This window comes from Leucopleurus acutus, assembly GCF_964270905.1.
Source record: "Leucopleurus acutus genome assembly, chromosome: 3".
Classification (NCBI taxonomy): Eukaryota; Metazoa; Chordata; class Mammalia; order Artiodactyla; family Delphinidae; genus Leucopleurus; species Leucopleurus acutus.
In genome coordinates, this window is record NC_139145.1 from 50,050,820 (window position 1) to 50,064,536 (window position 13,717).

Sequence of the window (13,717 nt, forward strand, 5' to 3'; positions counted from 1 at the left end):
TGGGACTCCAACTTGGTTTTTTTCCAAGATTGATTTGGCTATTTGGAATCTTTTGAAATTCCATGTGAATTTGAGAATCAACTTTTCCATTTCTGCAGTTAAGTCCATTGGGATTTTGAAAGGGACAGTACTGAATCTATTGATCATTTTGGGAAGTATTGTCATCTTAACAACATTAAGTCTTCCAATCTATGAATAAAAATCTTTCCATTTATTTAGTCTTCTTTCAGCAGTGTGTTGTGGTTTTCAGTATTTATGTCTTGCATCTCTTTGGTTACACTGGTTCCCAAGTATTTTACTCATTTTGATGCTATTTATTTCAAAAAAAATCAGTTTTTAAATTTCTTTTTTGGGTTGTTCACTGCTGGCATAGAGAAATACACGTGAGTTCTGTGTGTTGATCTTGTATCCCGTAACTTTGCTGAATACATTTCTTAGTTCTAATAGATTTTTGAGGGGTTTTGTAGATTCTTTAGGATTTTTCTGAATATAGGATTCTGTCATCTGTGAATAGAGATAGTTTTACTTCTTGCTTTTAATTTGGATGCCTTTTATTTCTTTTTCTTCATGATTGCTCTGACTAGAACCTCCAGTACAATGTTGAATAGAAGTGGTGAGAGCCGCTGTCCTTGCCTTGTTCCTGATCTAAAGTCGGGGAGGGGGGCGGGGCGGGTAGGGAGCTTTCAGTCTTTTATCATTGAGTTAGCTGTGAATTTTTTATATATGCCCTTAATCATGTTGAGGATGTTTGTTTTACTTCCTACTCTTTTGGGTGTTTTATCATGAAAGCATGTTAGATTTTGTCAAAGACTTTATGCATCAATTGAGTTAATCACGTGAGCTTCTGTTCTTGTTCTGTTGATGTGGTGTATTAGATTGATTTTCATGTGTTGAACATCTTTGCATTTCTGGGATAAATACCAGTTGGTCATGGTGTATGATCATGTTAATATGCTGTAAGATTTGGTTTGCTAGTATTTTGCTGAGCACGTTTGCATCTATGTTCTTAAGGGATACTGGTCTCTAGTTTTCTTGTGATGTCCTTGTCTGTTGTTGGTATCAAGGTAATGCTGGCCTCATAGAGTGAATTGAGAGGTGTTCCCTCATCTTCTCTTTTCTGAATGAGTTTGAGCAGGATTGGGGTTAATTCCTTAAATGTTTGGTACAACTCACCAGCGAAACTGTCTGGTCCTAGGCTTTTCTTTCTTGGGAGGTTTCTGATGATTGATTCCATCTCTTTGCAAGTTAAAGGTCTGGTCAGAGTTTCAATTTCATCCTGACTCAGTTTTGGTTGGTATTCATGATTACTAAAGGTTCAAAACACTTTGCTAAAACACAAATGTATTTACAATGTTTATATATCTAAGTAGATGGAAAGAATGATCATCTTCCTGGATCAGTGTTATATGGGATTTTTCTCTTTGTTTCGTTTTTTAGTTTCAAGAAGTAACTTTATAACCATGTGAATCGAAATAAGAAGGAAAATACTAAGAGAATCAACTAAAAGGGGTAAACACAATTGCCTCCAGGAAAGGAGGGGGCAGAGAATCTAATCTTGTTAAGAAATACAGGGCTTCCCTGGTGGCGCAGTGGTTGAGAGTCCGCCTGCCAATGCAGGGGACACGGGTTCGTGCCCCGGTCCGGGAAGATCCCACATGCCGCGGAGCGGCTGGGCCCGTGAGCCATGGCCGCTGAGCCTGCGCGTCCGGAGCCTGTGCTCCGCAACGGGAGAGGCCGCAACAGTGAGAGGCCCGCGTACCGCATAAAAGAAAAGAAATACAGCAGCACAATTAGGCTCTTTGTAAAAAATAATTAATCCACAAAAAGAAAGTTCTTCAGCCAGGCTGCCTGGATTCAAATTCCACCTCTACCATTTGGTATATGACCTTGGGCAAGTTTACAGTGTTTGATCTCCATGAACCTCAGTTTCCCATCTGTGAAATGGGAATGATAACAGTACCTACTCTATAAAATTGTTGTGGGAACCAAAGGAGACAGTGGAACGTAAAGGGCTTGGCTAGTGAGTGTCCTGTAAATGGAAGCTCCTTGATGCTGTTTATTATCAGGCTTGTCCAGACCAACCTAACTTCCCTTTCAGCTGAGTAAGAGCCACCTGGTCACTCTGGGGACCCCCATTTGTGCCGTTGACTGCCTGTCTGACACTGGGCATGTTTCTTCTCCCAGAGCCCCTCAGAGGTGGCTTCAGAAGGGCCTCAAACTTAGCCAGTCCTGCCCCAGACTCTAACCCCTCCCCCTGGGGGTCATGGCTCTGTTTTTTAGTTTTTTCTTTTAAACAAAGATTTCCAAACTCTGTGGTTGCCTTGCCTAGCTAAAAGGGGAAGAGGGGGATCAGCCCAAGAAGAAGGAGGAAGAAGAAAACAAGACAGGCAGCCAGTGCAGTGGAGAGGAGCTCATGTCCAGTCGTCCTGGTCCCTGCAGAGCCAGTGTCCAGGAATCTAGCTCCCTGCCCACCCCCAAGCCCTGCGTCGGCCTGCCGCCTTCCCCCTGAGGCCATGGGCCCAGGGACTCTGCTGATCCTCTTGGTGGCCACAGCTTGGCACGGTAAGAGCACACCTGGAGCCTTGGGGGATTGTGGGGGGTGACAGGGATGTGACAGAGAGGTCTCCTGTGGAAGGACTCTCTAAACCCCTGCCCCTCACGGGGTGTCCCCACTTCGTGCTTCCATCTCCCAAGCCCTGGGCCGTAGGTATGTGGGTGTCTGCTTTGGAGGGGCAGTGGGGGGAAAAGAGGGTATGGATGGGGTGGAGCCTGGCCAAGGCTGTGGATCCATCCCAGCTCAGCTGTTGACTGTCCGTGTGTCCTGAACACGTCCCTGATGCTCTCAGGGCTCTTCAGTGTCCACTAAATAGTCAATAGCAAGTTGTTGGGGGCAGTGGAGGACTAGACTAAATGGTTTTCAAACTTCACCGTGCATCCAAATTCCCCAGGGATCTTGTTACGGTGTAGATTCTGACTCAGTAGGTCTCAGATGTGACTTGAGATTCTGCATCACTAACAAGTTCCTAGGAGATGCCAATGCCCCTGGTCCAGACCTACACTGGGTAGGGAGGCCCCAGAGAACCGCTGATGGCTCTGCTGGTTCTGCCAGCCTGTGACTCACTAGGCAGACTAGGCAGGATCTGACTGGGAGAGGCCTGAGAGGCAATGATCCTTCCTTGGGCGGCTTGGGCAAGGGGTTAGAAGGAGACATAAGAGGCTAGCCTCCGGGCTTCCCTGGTGGCGCAGCGGTTGAGAGTCCGCCTGCCGATGCAGGGGGTACGGGTTTGTGCCCCGGTCCGGGAGGGTCCCACATGCCGCGGAGCGGCTGGGCCCGTGAGCCATGGCCGCTGAGCCTGCGCGTCCGGAGCCTGTGCTCCGCAACGGGAGAGGCCACAACAGTGAGAGGCCCGCGTACCGCGAAAAGAAAAAAGAAAAGAGTCTAGCCTTTCTGGCCCAGGGCTCAGAAGAGGTAAATTTGGGAGGAGAGAGTACTGGGCAAGAGGCTTTTCCGGGGGAAGGACAGCAAGGGTCTCCTGGGCTAGAGCTCTCCCAAACACGGGCTGCTGGGGCCCAGGATGGAGAGCTGTGGGGCAGACCCCAACCTGACTCCATCCCTCTGGCAGCAGCAGTGACGCAGGATGTCCACCTAGGAGGGCGCCTCACTGGAGGCGAGGGGCTGGGTGCTTGGCTCGTATCTACAGCTGGCCCAACAAACACATTAAATTTTATTGCTTATTTGGAGGGAGCTCAGGGAAGGATGGGGACTGTGGGTGGGGTGGGAAGGCAGCCCTCAGCTCTGGCCTCCCCACCATCCTGGGGCTGCAGGACCCTGGGGAGTAGGTGCGTCTGGTCCCTGATGAGGAGATGGCCCACTGAAGGTCTTTTTCTGGCCCAGTCCGTCCCACTGGGCTTGCATGTCCGTTCTCTTTTGTTGAGATGTAATTTACACATAGTAGAAAGCACAGATTCTTAAGTGTACATTCGATGAGATGTGACAAGTGTACACACTTGTGTCCCCACCAACTCAGTTAGAAACTGTTCCCCTCACCCTAAAAAGCTCCATGGGTTTTATTTCACTGCTTTGTCCTGTCCTCCTGCCCAGAAGCTGCCTGTGGGGGACTGTTGGAAGGTGGAGGGGCTATCCAGCATCTAGCCTCAAAGGAAAGAAGAGATGGGGACAGCAGGGTGGAAACCTAAGCTTTCAGCCCAGTAGACCGGTGGTGAGTGGCGGGGGGCAGGGGGCTGCTGTGAGAAAGTTGGGGGACAGGATCAGAGCGCGCTAGCGACCGGGAGAGGCGCGCCAAGAGCCTGGGCTGAGGAGGGAGCTCTGCCCCAGGCCTTGGTGTGTGCTGCGTGTGTGTGTTTTGGGGGAGAGGAGCGGAAGTTGGGGCACACCCTGGGAGCTGATGATGGAGAGGGGTCTCCCAGACAAGTGGGAGGGGGTGGGGAGGTTTGGGGAGATGAGACGGTAGGGTGAAGGGGCAGAAGGGGTCCAGCCCCAGCCCAGGGAGGACGGCCCTGAGCAGGCTTTTTCTTCCTGTCAGTCAAGCCAGCAGTGGGGAGCTGGGGCGGAAGTTGAGGGTGTCAGCCCTGTCCTGCGTGAATATTTGAGATGACAGGACGAAACGAGAGAGATGCCTCTCTGACTACATTTCCAGGAGGCCGAGGCCAGAGCTAGAGGACAGAGCAGGGGAGGGGAAGGGAGTAGGCACCTGTGAGACCAGGTGGGGGCAGAAGCGGAATACAGAGTCACAGAATCTGAGACCAGGGGATGTTACAGGCATAGGCTGTGACCTTTAAAAGTTAAAGACTTCAGCTATCAGAGTGTCAGGACCAGAGGGAAGGTTAGAAGTGTAGCAGTTGAAGCCAGTAACCCAGGGCAGGAGAGTTGAGTGAGCCAGAGGCTGCATATCACCTCACTGAATCCTCCTAAGACCTCTCAGCGGTGGGAATTGGGATTCTTCTCATTGGAAGAGTAGCCTGAGGGTCAGAGGTTAAGCAACCTACGCAGTTAGCAGGGGAAAACCAAGTTTTAGACCCAGGTTGGTGTGACCCCACAATCCAAGCTCTTTCCTACGGTACAACCCTGCCTGGGGCCCTGCACGGCTGCAGCAGTAATAGGCCAGCACCCACTCGGTTGGGACTTGCCAACAGCCTGCCAGAAATGATGTTTGTCCCCACCCCTGGTGGTCAGCAGCACAGGAGTGCTGGCTACAACCCTCAGGTGTTGGCTTTGGTAGTATTCACTCAATCCTTTATGCTGCTCAGAAGCTCGGGCAGAGAGGCTGCGCACCTCTGATGGGTACAAAATGAAAACATAAGCCATCCTGATATCATTTGACAGAGAGGATCTTTCCGATTCTGGGGTCTATGGTGAGGGCGGGGTGGTGGGGCAGTGGGATGGAAAGACCTATTTAAGGAACTTTCGTGCAGGACGACGTAGAGTCCCTGAATTAACCTGGTGCCCTCAGGGCTAGCGTGTCCGTGGCCCCATCGCTGGGACAGAAGGTTTAGACTCTCTAGGGGTACCTAGTGGGTCAGTGGCAGAGCCAGGACCCACAGCCTGAGATATGCCAATGCCCAGCAGGTGGTACCCCCTGTCCTGGGGGCGAGGGGTTCTCTCCTCGTGGCCGGGAAGCAGAAGTGAGAGCATCTCTGGGAGAAGGGCTGCAGGCTGAGCGGAAACCGGGTCTGGGCCGGGCGCCAGCAATGTGCTTCCGCCTGCACAGGCTGGAGGGCGCCTGGCAGCCCCTCCAAGGCCTTGAATCAGCTCTCACTTCCCTCCACTGCCCCTATTTTAGGCCCTGGAAAAATGCTGACACTGCAGAGGTGATGGGCCTTCTTCCCGGAGGGCCTGAGATGAGTTTCAAGTTCTCTTTTCTCCTTCAAGAAAATTTTCCTTAAAAGAGATTGTCTCCCTAGTAAACGCAGCAGTGCTGGGATGGCAGGGTGGGTTGCTGGGGGTGGACTAGGTAATAAACATGAGGGTTAACCTTACTGAGTATTTATATTTGGTGACAGGTGATGTTCTAAAGGCTTTCCATGCGTTTAAATCTCCTGGTATCTATCCCAATAAATGGGTACAATTATGGTCCCCATTTTATAAGTGAGGAAACTGAGACACAGAGCCTCTGAACCGTCTTACTGTGTTCTAGACCAGACGTCCAGTGATGGGAGTGGGCACAACAGAAGACTTCTGAACCTGTCTAACTCTGCTGAGCTAAGCTCCTACACCGCTGTTCTTCTTCCCCGTGTAAATTAACTCAGAGGACTCTGCCATGAACATTCCATTCATTTGTTTCTTCCTTTGCTTGTCTGAAGCCCCTTCTTTGAGCTGGGTGCTGGGCTTAGCAGCAGGGATGCAGCCCACTTTGTATGTGGGGCTGAAGGAGTCCACTGCTGGGGAGAATGATGCAGTCATTGCCAGTGAGACTGAGGCCAGAAGCTGGGGGAGCCCCCATGGGACAGTGGCTGGGATGGAGGCCGAGAAATCTCCCATTACCCTTCCATCAGAGACATCAGTCCATCACAGCAGCTTTGGGCTGGGGGCCTGAGCAAGTGACCAGAGAGGGGCAGGAACTTGTTCAAGGTGATCCTGCAAGTCACAGCTGAACCCCAGAACCAGCATCACCCCTGCCAGGGCAGCACCCATCTCAGAGGCAGGGTGTGGCCAAGGCGGTGTCACCTCAGGCCTCAATTCTGTTTGCCACACCCCCCCCCCCCCCCCCGTCACCAGGTCAGGGGGTCCCGGTGATAGAGCCCAGTGGCCCTGAGCTGGTCGTGGAGCCAGGCACAGCCGTGACCTTGAGATGTGTGAGCAACGGCAGCGTGGAATGGGACGGCCCCATTTCCACCTACTGGACTCTGGACGCTGACGCCCCCAGCGGCGTCCTCACCACGAACAATGCCACCTTCCTAAACACGGGAACCTACCGCTGCACTGAGCGTGGAGACCCCCTGGGGGGCAGCGCCACCATCCATCTCTATGTCAAAGGTGAGGACTGTGAGCCCACTCCCAAGAGGACTAGCCAAGCAGGTCCCACCATGAATGCGCAGGAGGGCTGGGCCCTCATGTTAACAATCACAATAAGCCAGCTGTACATTTGCTGAGTACCTGCCACGAACAAGGACCTGTGGCAGTGCTTCTAATTTAACGTTGTCCTCACAACAACCCTGTGAGGTGGTTCTGTGATTCTGCCCATTTTCCAAAGGCTCAGAGAGGTTGAGCCATTTGCCCAAGGTCACACAGCATTAAATAGTGGGTCTGGACCTGGTTTCAGAGCCCCAAGCATCAGCTGAGCTTCCCTGGTATAGTGTGACCTCAGGCAAATGATCAGCATCTCTGAGCTTCCCTGTCACCAGTGTCCAGGGACCTCTTGGCCTGGTGGAGGGAAGGCAGTTGTAACCCTGTATCCCCACGTTCCCCAGACCCTGTTCGGCCCTGGAGGGTCCTGGTCGAGGAAGTGACGGTGATGGAGGGTCAGGACGCTCTGCTGCCCTGCCTGCTCACGGACCCAGCGCTGGGGGCAGGCGTCTCGCTGGTGCGGGTGCGTGGCCGACCTGTCTTGCGCCAAACCAACTACTCCTTCTTGCCCTCGCACGGCTTCATCATCCACAAGGCCAAGTTCATCGAAAGCCAGGACTATGAGTGCAGTGCTCGGGTGGACGGCAGGATGGTGAAGTCCCTCAGCATCCGGCTTAAAGTCCAGAAAGGTGTGTGGGCCGGGAGGGACAGAGAGCTGGCGCCTGGCCTGAGGGGAGGTAATGGGGGAGGGGGGGCAGGGGGGGCTTTGTTTCATCTCTTCCTCCCAATCGCGACAGAGTGATCTATGGGGCATCTACTGGGGCAAGACGGTAAGGTGTCGGGCACAGAAGGGCAGGGCATACATAAGCCAATAACTCAACGGGCAAGGTGGTCTCAGATCGTGAGACAGGCTGTGAAAATCATTGAGCAGGGAGATGGAATAGAGTGTGTGGGAGTGGGGGGGTGGCTCATGGAGAGAGTGACATTTTATTTGAGCCGAAATGTGAATTATGAGAAGGTGGAAACAGCAGAGGAAACAGCAGGTACATAGTCATGAGCTGGGAACAGACTTCGAATATTCCAGGAACGGAAGGAGGGCCCGAAGCTCTCCCACACTCTCAGACGTGGATTTCCCACTCAGTGCCAGTCTGGTGCTGGGTGCTGGGCACAGGAATGGCGGTAGTGAGCCAGGCGATGGGACATCGTGGTGGCGGGTGCGTGGGACACTTCTCTCTGGGGGGCAAAAATGCTGGAGAAGTCTCACTCCTATTCCCCCTTGTCTCTGCTTGGCTGGTGGACGGGATTCTGGTTTCTGGAAGGATTGGTATGCGTCAGCAGGACCCCAGGCTCATAACCTGGGTTTGAGACAGGAATCAGGTGCCTGTGATGAGGCCAGGGTCAGAGCGGCATGGCTGACCCAAGGCCCTGTGCTCTGAGGCCACGAAACTGTCCAGGAAGTCAAAGGACCCCACCCTGTGGGCAGAGGGAGCCATGAAGGCCCTTTCCCTGCACTTTGCAGAGAGAGCGCTGGGCTCTAGTTCGGCCATGACCCTCTCAGTGACCACGGGTGAGTCCCTTAGTGTCTGGACCTTGAGGAACTGAATTAGGTTATCTTTCAACAACAGCAACAGCTAGAAATATTCATTCAGTTCCTACTATGTTTTAGGCACTGGGCTAGCTGTGAGGGATAGCGTCTTCATGGATCTGACATTTACTGGGGAGACAGACGGGAGAGAAAGTCAGTAAATACCAATTGTGATGATCAAGAAATCAAGCTGAAGAAATATGGGGCGGGGGGGTGGGGGATGAGGCTAATTCAGGGAAACTGTGACAGGAGGCCTCTCCGAGGAATGTCTGAGCTAAAGATCTGAAGGATGAGAAGAGGCAGGCAGTCAAAGGGTGGGAGAAGGCATTCCTGGAAGGAAGGGCAAGTGCAGAGTCGCTGGGTGGGAAAGGCTGTGCGGTGGGAAAGGCAGCTGGGGGCGTGGAGGGTGGCAGGTGTCCACGGGTCGGGAGCGGGGCCTGGGGAGGTGGGAGGGACTTCGGCTTTTATTCTGAGAGTGATGATGAGAAGCCACTGAATATTGTCACGAGAGAGAGGCATGATCCAATTTTCATCGCAAAGACCTCCCTTTGGCCGCTGCGAGGAAGGAGGGAGGCCTCCCAGGTGCCTGAAGGAGTCCAGAGCAGAGAATGAGGGTGAGACTGGGGAGAGGCACTGGTGATGGAGCAAAGGGGACTTTTCAAGGTCTATTTAGGAGACAGGACTTGTCGTGGGGAAAACTGAGGCGTCGGGGCTGCCTCCCAGGATTTGGAATGGGAGCCTGGCCTATGGCAGGAAGCAGAGTGACAGCTCTGGCCTGGATGTTCATGGGTCCCTTGCCCTGACCTCAGTCATCCCAGGACCCCCGACCTTGACACTGAAGCCTACAGAGCTGGTGCGGATTCGAGGAGAGGCTGCCCAGATCGTATGCTCAGCCAGCGACGTTGATGTCAACTTTGATGTCTTCCTCCAACACGGAGACACCAAGGTCAGTCCCTGGGGAGTCTGTCCATCCTTCTGACATGCCAGGCCCTGCAGGGTGCAGCCCCCAGCCCCACCTCAAGCTGGCTCTCTGGGATGAGGGCATGGCCCAGACCCAGAGAGGGGAGTGGATTCACCCAAGATCTCACTGCCAGTCAGTAGCTGATCCAGAAGCAGGACTCAGGCTCGTGCCGCTAAATCTTGCGGGGGTTGGTGGGAGGAGGCAGTACTCCACCCCCTTGATCCATGACCTTTGCCCCAGCCTGTAGACAAGAGCCACATGTCAGCTCACTTCTGACTTAGCAAGGGGTTCCTAGGCCACCTCTGAAGCCCAGGAATGTAAGGGTCCTTTCAGAAAAACTCTGGAGAGAGGACAGAAGAGGGGCTCTTCTCAGGAGGAAATGGCGGCTGCTTCTAAGAACATCCTTCCTCCTTGTGCCTACCGTGTGCCAGGCTAGCCCTGTGCCATTTGCCTGCTCCTTCTCACTTACTCTACGACCCTAAGAGCATGGGGCCAGTGTCAGTCCCATTTTGCAGATGAAGAAACTGAGGCTCAGAGTTCAGTCCCTGCCCAAGGAGAGGCAGATAGTAATTCTTAAAGGCTGAGAATTAGAAACCAGATCTTTCTAATTCCTAAACAACCTCAGTATACCATTTCCATTCCTTCTGGCTGCAGCTCACAATCTCTCAACAATCCGACTTCCATGACAACCGTTATCAAAAAGTCCTGACGCTCAACCTCGATCACGTAGGCTTCCAAGATGCTGGCAACTACACCTGCATGGCCGCCAATGCCCGGGGCATCCACTCCACCTCCATGGTCTTCTGGGTGGTAGGTAAGCATCAGGGTGGTGGGGAAGGGTCATCAGGGTTCCTGGGGTGAGGGGGTGCATAAGGGGATTGAGAGAGAAGGAGCTGATGGCAGGGAAGGAGGAGACATTGTTAGAACAGCTCGCTAGAATTCCCTTTTTCTGGGCCTGGTTAAGGAGCCACGACACTGACAGCCCTCCCAGGTCCCCCGCCCCCCGCCCCAGAATCCCTCCCTCCCGCCTTGGATGTCCCACAGTGCATGGCTGCATCTCATTCCAGCATCATTAGTTCTGTTTGGGGATTGGTGTCCAGTAGCTCCCTCCTGGGCTTCACTGTTCACTCATTCATTCCTTCCTTCATGCCTGGGAAACTCACATCACAGGGACACGTGAACAGACAATGATCACCCAGTGCGGTCATGGGGGAAGTGTGGGGTGTCCTGGGAACACCAAGCGAGACTCCCAACCAAGGCTTGGACAAAGTGGCCTCTAAGCTGGGACCAGAAGAATGGAGGTGGGTTAGCCAGGCAGAGGGGTGGAAAAGGAAGGGGAACAGCACTGCTGGCAGAGGGAACAGCATATGCAAAGGCTCAAAGGCAAAGAGAGCAAGAGCATGTGAGACATCCAGAGAAGCTGACAACAGCAGGGACATGAAGGGGAGGCAGGGATGGTCACAGGAAAGCAGTGCTGAAGGTAGTGTCTGAGGGCAAATTGGGTGGGGAGTTTGCATCGTATCCGATGGAGGTCGTTAAATGTTTTAAGAGGAGAGTGATGAGATCAGATTGCACAGAGGGTCTACTGTGTGGTGGTCAGGAACCCACACTCCTGGGGCACATTCCAACCCGGCTCCACCAATGACTTAGGCAGGTTCCTTACTCTGTTTTCCCATCTGCAAAATGGGGATGCTAACAGTAACTGTCTCATAGGATTGCTGTGAGAATTAAATGAATATATGAATATATATATACTTGAAGTACCTAGAATAGGACCTGGCATACAGTAAATGCTAAGTGTGCATGAGGAGATGTTATTTGAGGAGGCTCAGCCCTACGCCGTGTGGATTGGATGGGAGACTAGAGGCTGGAGACCCATGAGGTTCGGTGAACGCAGTGGACCAGGCTAGAGATTGCGAAGGGTGCTGGACCACGGCAGCGGCCCAGGAGAGTCTGTCATCCAGAAAGACTTCAGAGGGATAATGGACTTGGTGACTGCTGGGATGAAGGGGTGAAGGATAAAGGAGCCGAGATGACTCCCGGGTCTTTGGACAGAGTGACTGGGTGAGAGGCAGCAGCAGCCACTGGGCTGAGAATCCAGAGCTAAGGGGAGTTTCTTCAAGGTGGGGACAGGCTCTGAGTCATTTCAGTCTGGCCACACCTCGTGTGTTAAAAGTTATGGGAGCCCGAGGGGAGGCGGGGAGGGGGGAGCGTGAGAATCGCTACCCTCACAGCACAAACAACGCATTAGGCTTACGGAAGCACCTAAGCTCTGCTGTGGGCCCATCCTACGCCGGGAGATTTGAGGGCTAAGGCGGGAGAGGAGAACATTGAACCGTCTCCCAGTTTTGGATTCTAATCCTAACTGTTTTCTAGTGCAGACATACAGTAGTCACTCAGCAGATGTTTGTTTTCCTTCACACATCTGGCCGGATACTTCTCAATGCTGAGAATACAGCTACAAATGAAAGAGACAGAAAAACCCCTGCCCACTTGGAGTTTGTACTCTTGTTGGGAGAAGACAGCAATAAGCAAAATAAATTATAAAAAAGCAAATCAGTTTGATAGGGTTTTCAGTTTCAAATAGGGTGATCATCAAGGAAGATCTTACTGGGAAGCTGACATTTGAGCAAAGACTTGAGGTGGGTGAAGGACCAAGCCGTGTAGAATCTTGGAGAAGAGAGCTTCAGGCAGAGGGCGAGCAACATTTTTAAGGCAGGTCCATGCTCACCACATGCAAGGAGCAGGTCAGCCAGTGTGGCTGGGCTGGAGCTCAAGAGGAAGAGCGGTAGAAGCTGAGGTCAGAGGTGAAGGGGAAGGTCCCTGTAGGCCAAGGTGAGGACTTGGGCTTTTCCTCTTGAGAGAGATGGGGTGCCATTGGAGGGTCTGAACAAAGGAGTGACATCATCTGACTTGGAGGTAACAAGATGTAACATGGCTTTCTGGTGCTCTGTTGAGGACTGTCTATAGGGAGATGAGGGTAGAAGCAGGGAGACAGGAGGCTACTGCTAGTCTGAGCTAGAGGTGATGGTGGCTTGATTAGGGTGGTAATGGTGGAGGTGCTGGGAAGTGGCTGGAGTTTGAATGGATGGATGGATGGATGGATGGATGGCTGGCTAAGGGGAGAAGAGAGAAGAAAACAGCCCTGCCCTAAAAGCTCACAAACTCAGAGAGAGAAGACAGCTACCTAAAGGAGGAACCAGATACATGAAGTAGTGTAGATGTGGTGCCTAATGAATGTGTCATCTCAAAGGGCAGCAGAGGTACCATGCTAAGTGAAATAAGTCAGAGAAAGACAAATATTGTATGATATCGCTTATATGTGGAATCTAAAAAAGTACCACAAACGAATGAATATAACAAAAAAAAGCAGTCTCACAGATATAGAGAACAAACTAGTGGTTACCAGTGGGGAGAGAGAAGATGGGAGAGGCAGTATAGGGGTAGAGGATTAAGAGGCACAAACTACTATGTATAAAATAAATAAGCTACAAGCATATGTTGTACAACACAACGAATATGGCTACTAATTTATAATAACTGTAAATGGAGTAAAACTTTTAAAAATTGTGAAGCACTCTGTTGTAGACCTGAAACTTATCAAATATTGTACATCAACTATACCTCAATTTAAAAAAAAAAAGCAACAGGAATCCAGAGGAAGGAGAGCTCCCTTTAGCCTGGAGTGGATGGGTGGAGTCTCCCTAATGGGCACAAGTCTTGGAGAATGAGAAGGATCTAAATAGAAGAGAGGAAGAATATGGGGCTCCTGGTGCAGGAAATGACTTGAGCACAACATCCAAGGTTGGAATGACTGTGGTGTGTTCAGGGGACATGAGAACATCGAGATGGGTGGAGAATTGTGTGTGTGTGTGTGTGAGAGTGAAGTGGGGACGTGGCTAGATGGGCATAGGGAGACTTGAATGAGAAGAGCCTTGAATGCCAAGCTGAATAGTGGAGGTGATGGGGAATCACAGGGAGCTTTTTGAGCAGGAACAACACAGGGTAGAAGAGTGAATTTTAGATTTCCTAGAATTGAGTAAGAAGAGGAGCCCTGAGAGGTCATCTGGTCTTTTTGCAAAGCCTTGGGATTTTAAGAGGGTATTAGAGTAGCTTCCATGAGAGGCAGAGAGAGGCTGAATGGATG

General features: G+C 51.9%; 1 protein-coding gene across 1 annotated transcript in view; it reads left to right on the top strand.

The window, feature by feature from the left end:
* Positions 1-2,513: 2,513 nt before the first annotated feature.
* Positions 2,514-13,717, top strand: part of CSF1R (colony stimulating factor 1 receptor) — a gene marked incomplete at its 5' end in the record, with an annotated part of 30,098 nt that continues 18,894 nt past the window's right edge. The window contains 5 exons of the mRNA XM_082835470.1: positions 2,514-2,562; positions 6,737-6,994; positions 7,429-7,713; positions 9,419-9,555; positions 10,225-10,384. Coding sequence (XP_082691596.1) covers positions 2,514-2,562; positions 6,737-6,994; positions 7,429-7,713; positions 9,419-9,555; positions 10,225-10,384 — 889 coding nt within the window. The remainder of the gene's footprint in view (positions 2,563-6,736; positions 6,995-7,428; positions 7,714-9,418; positions 9,556-10,224; positions 10,385-13,717) is intronic.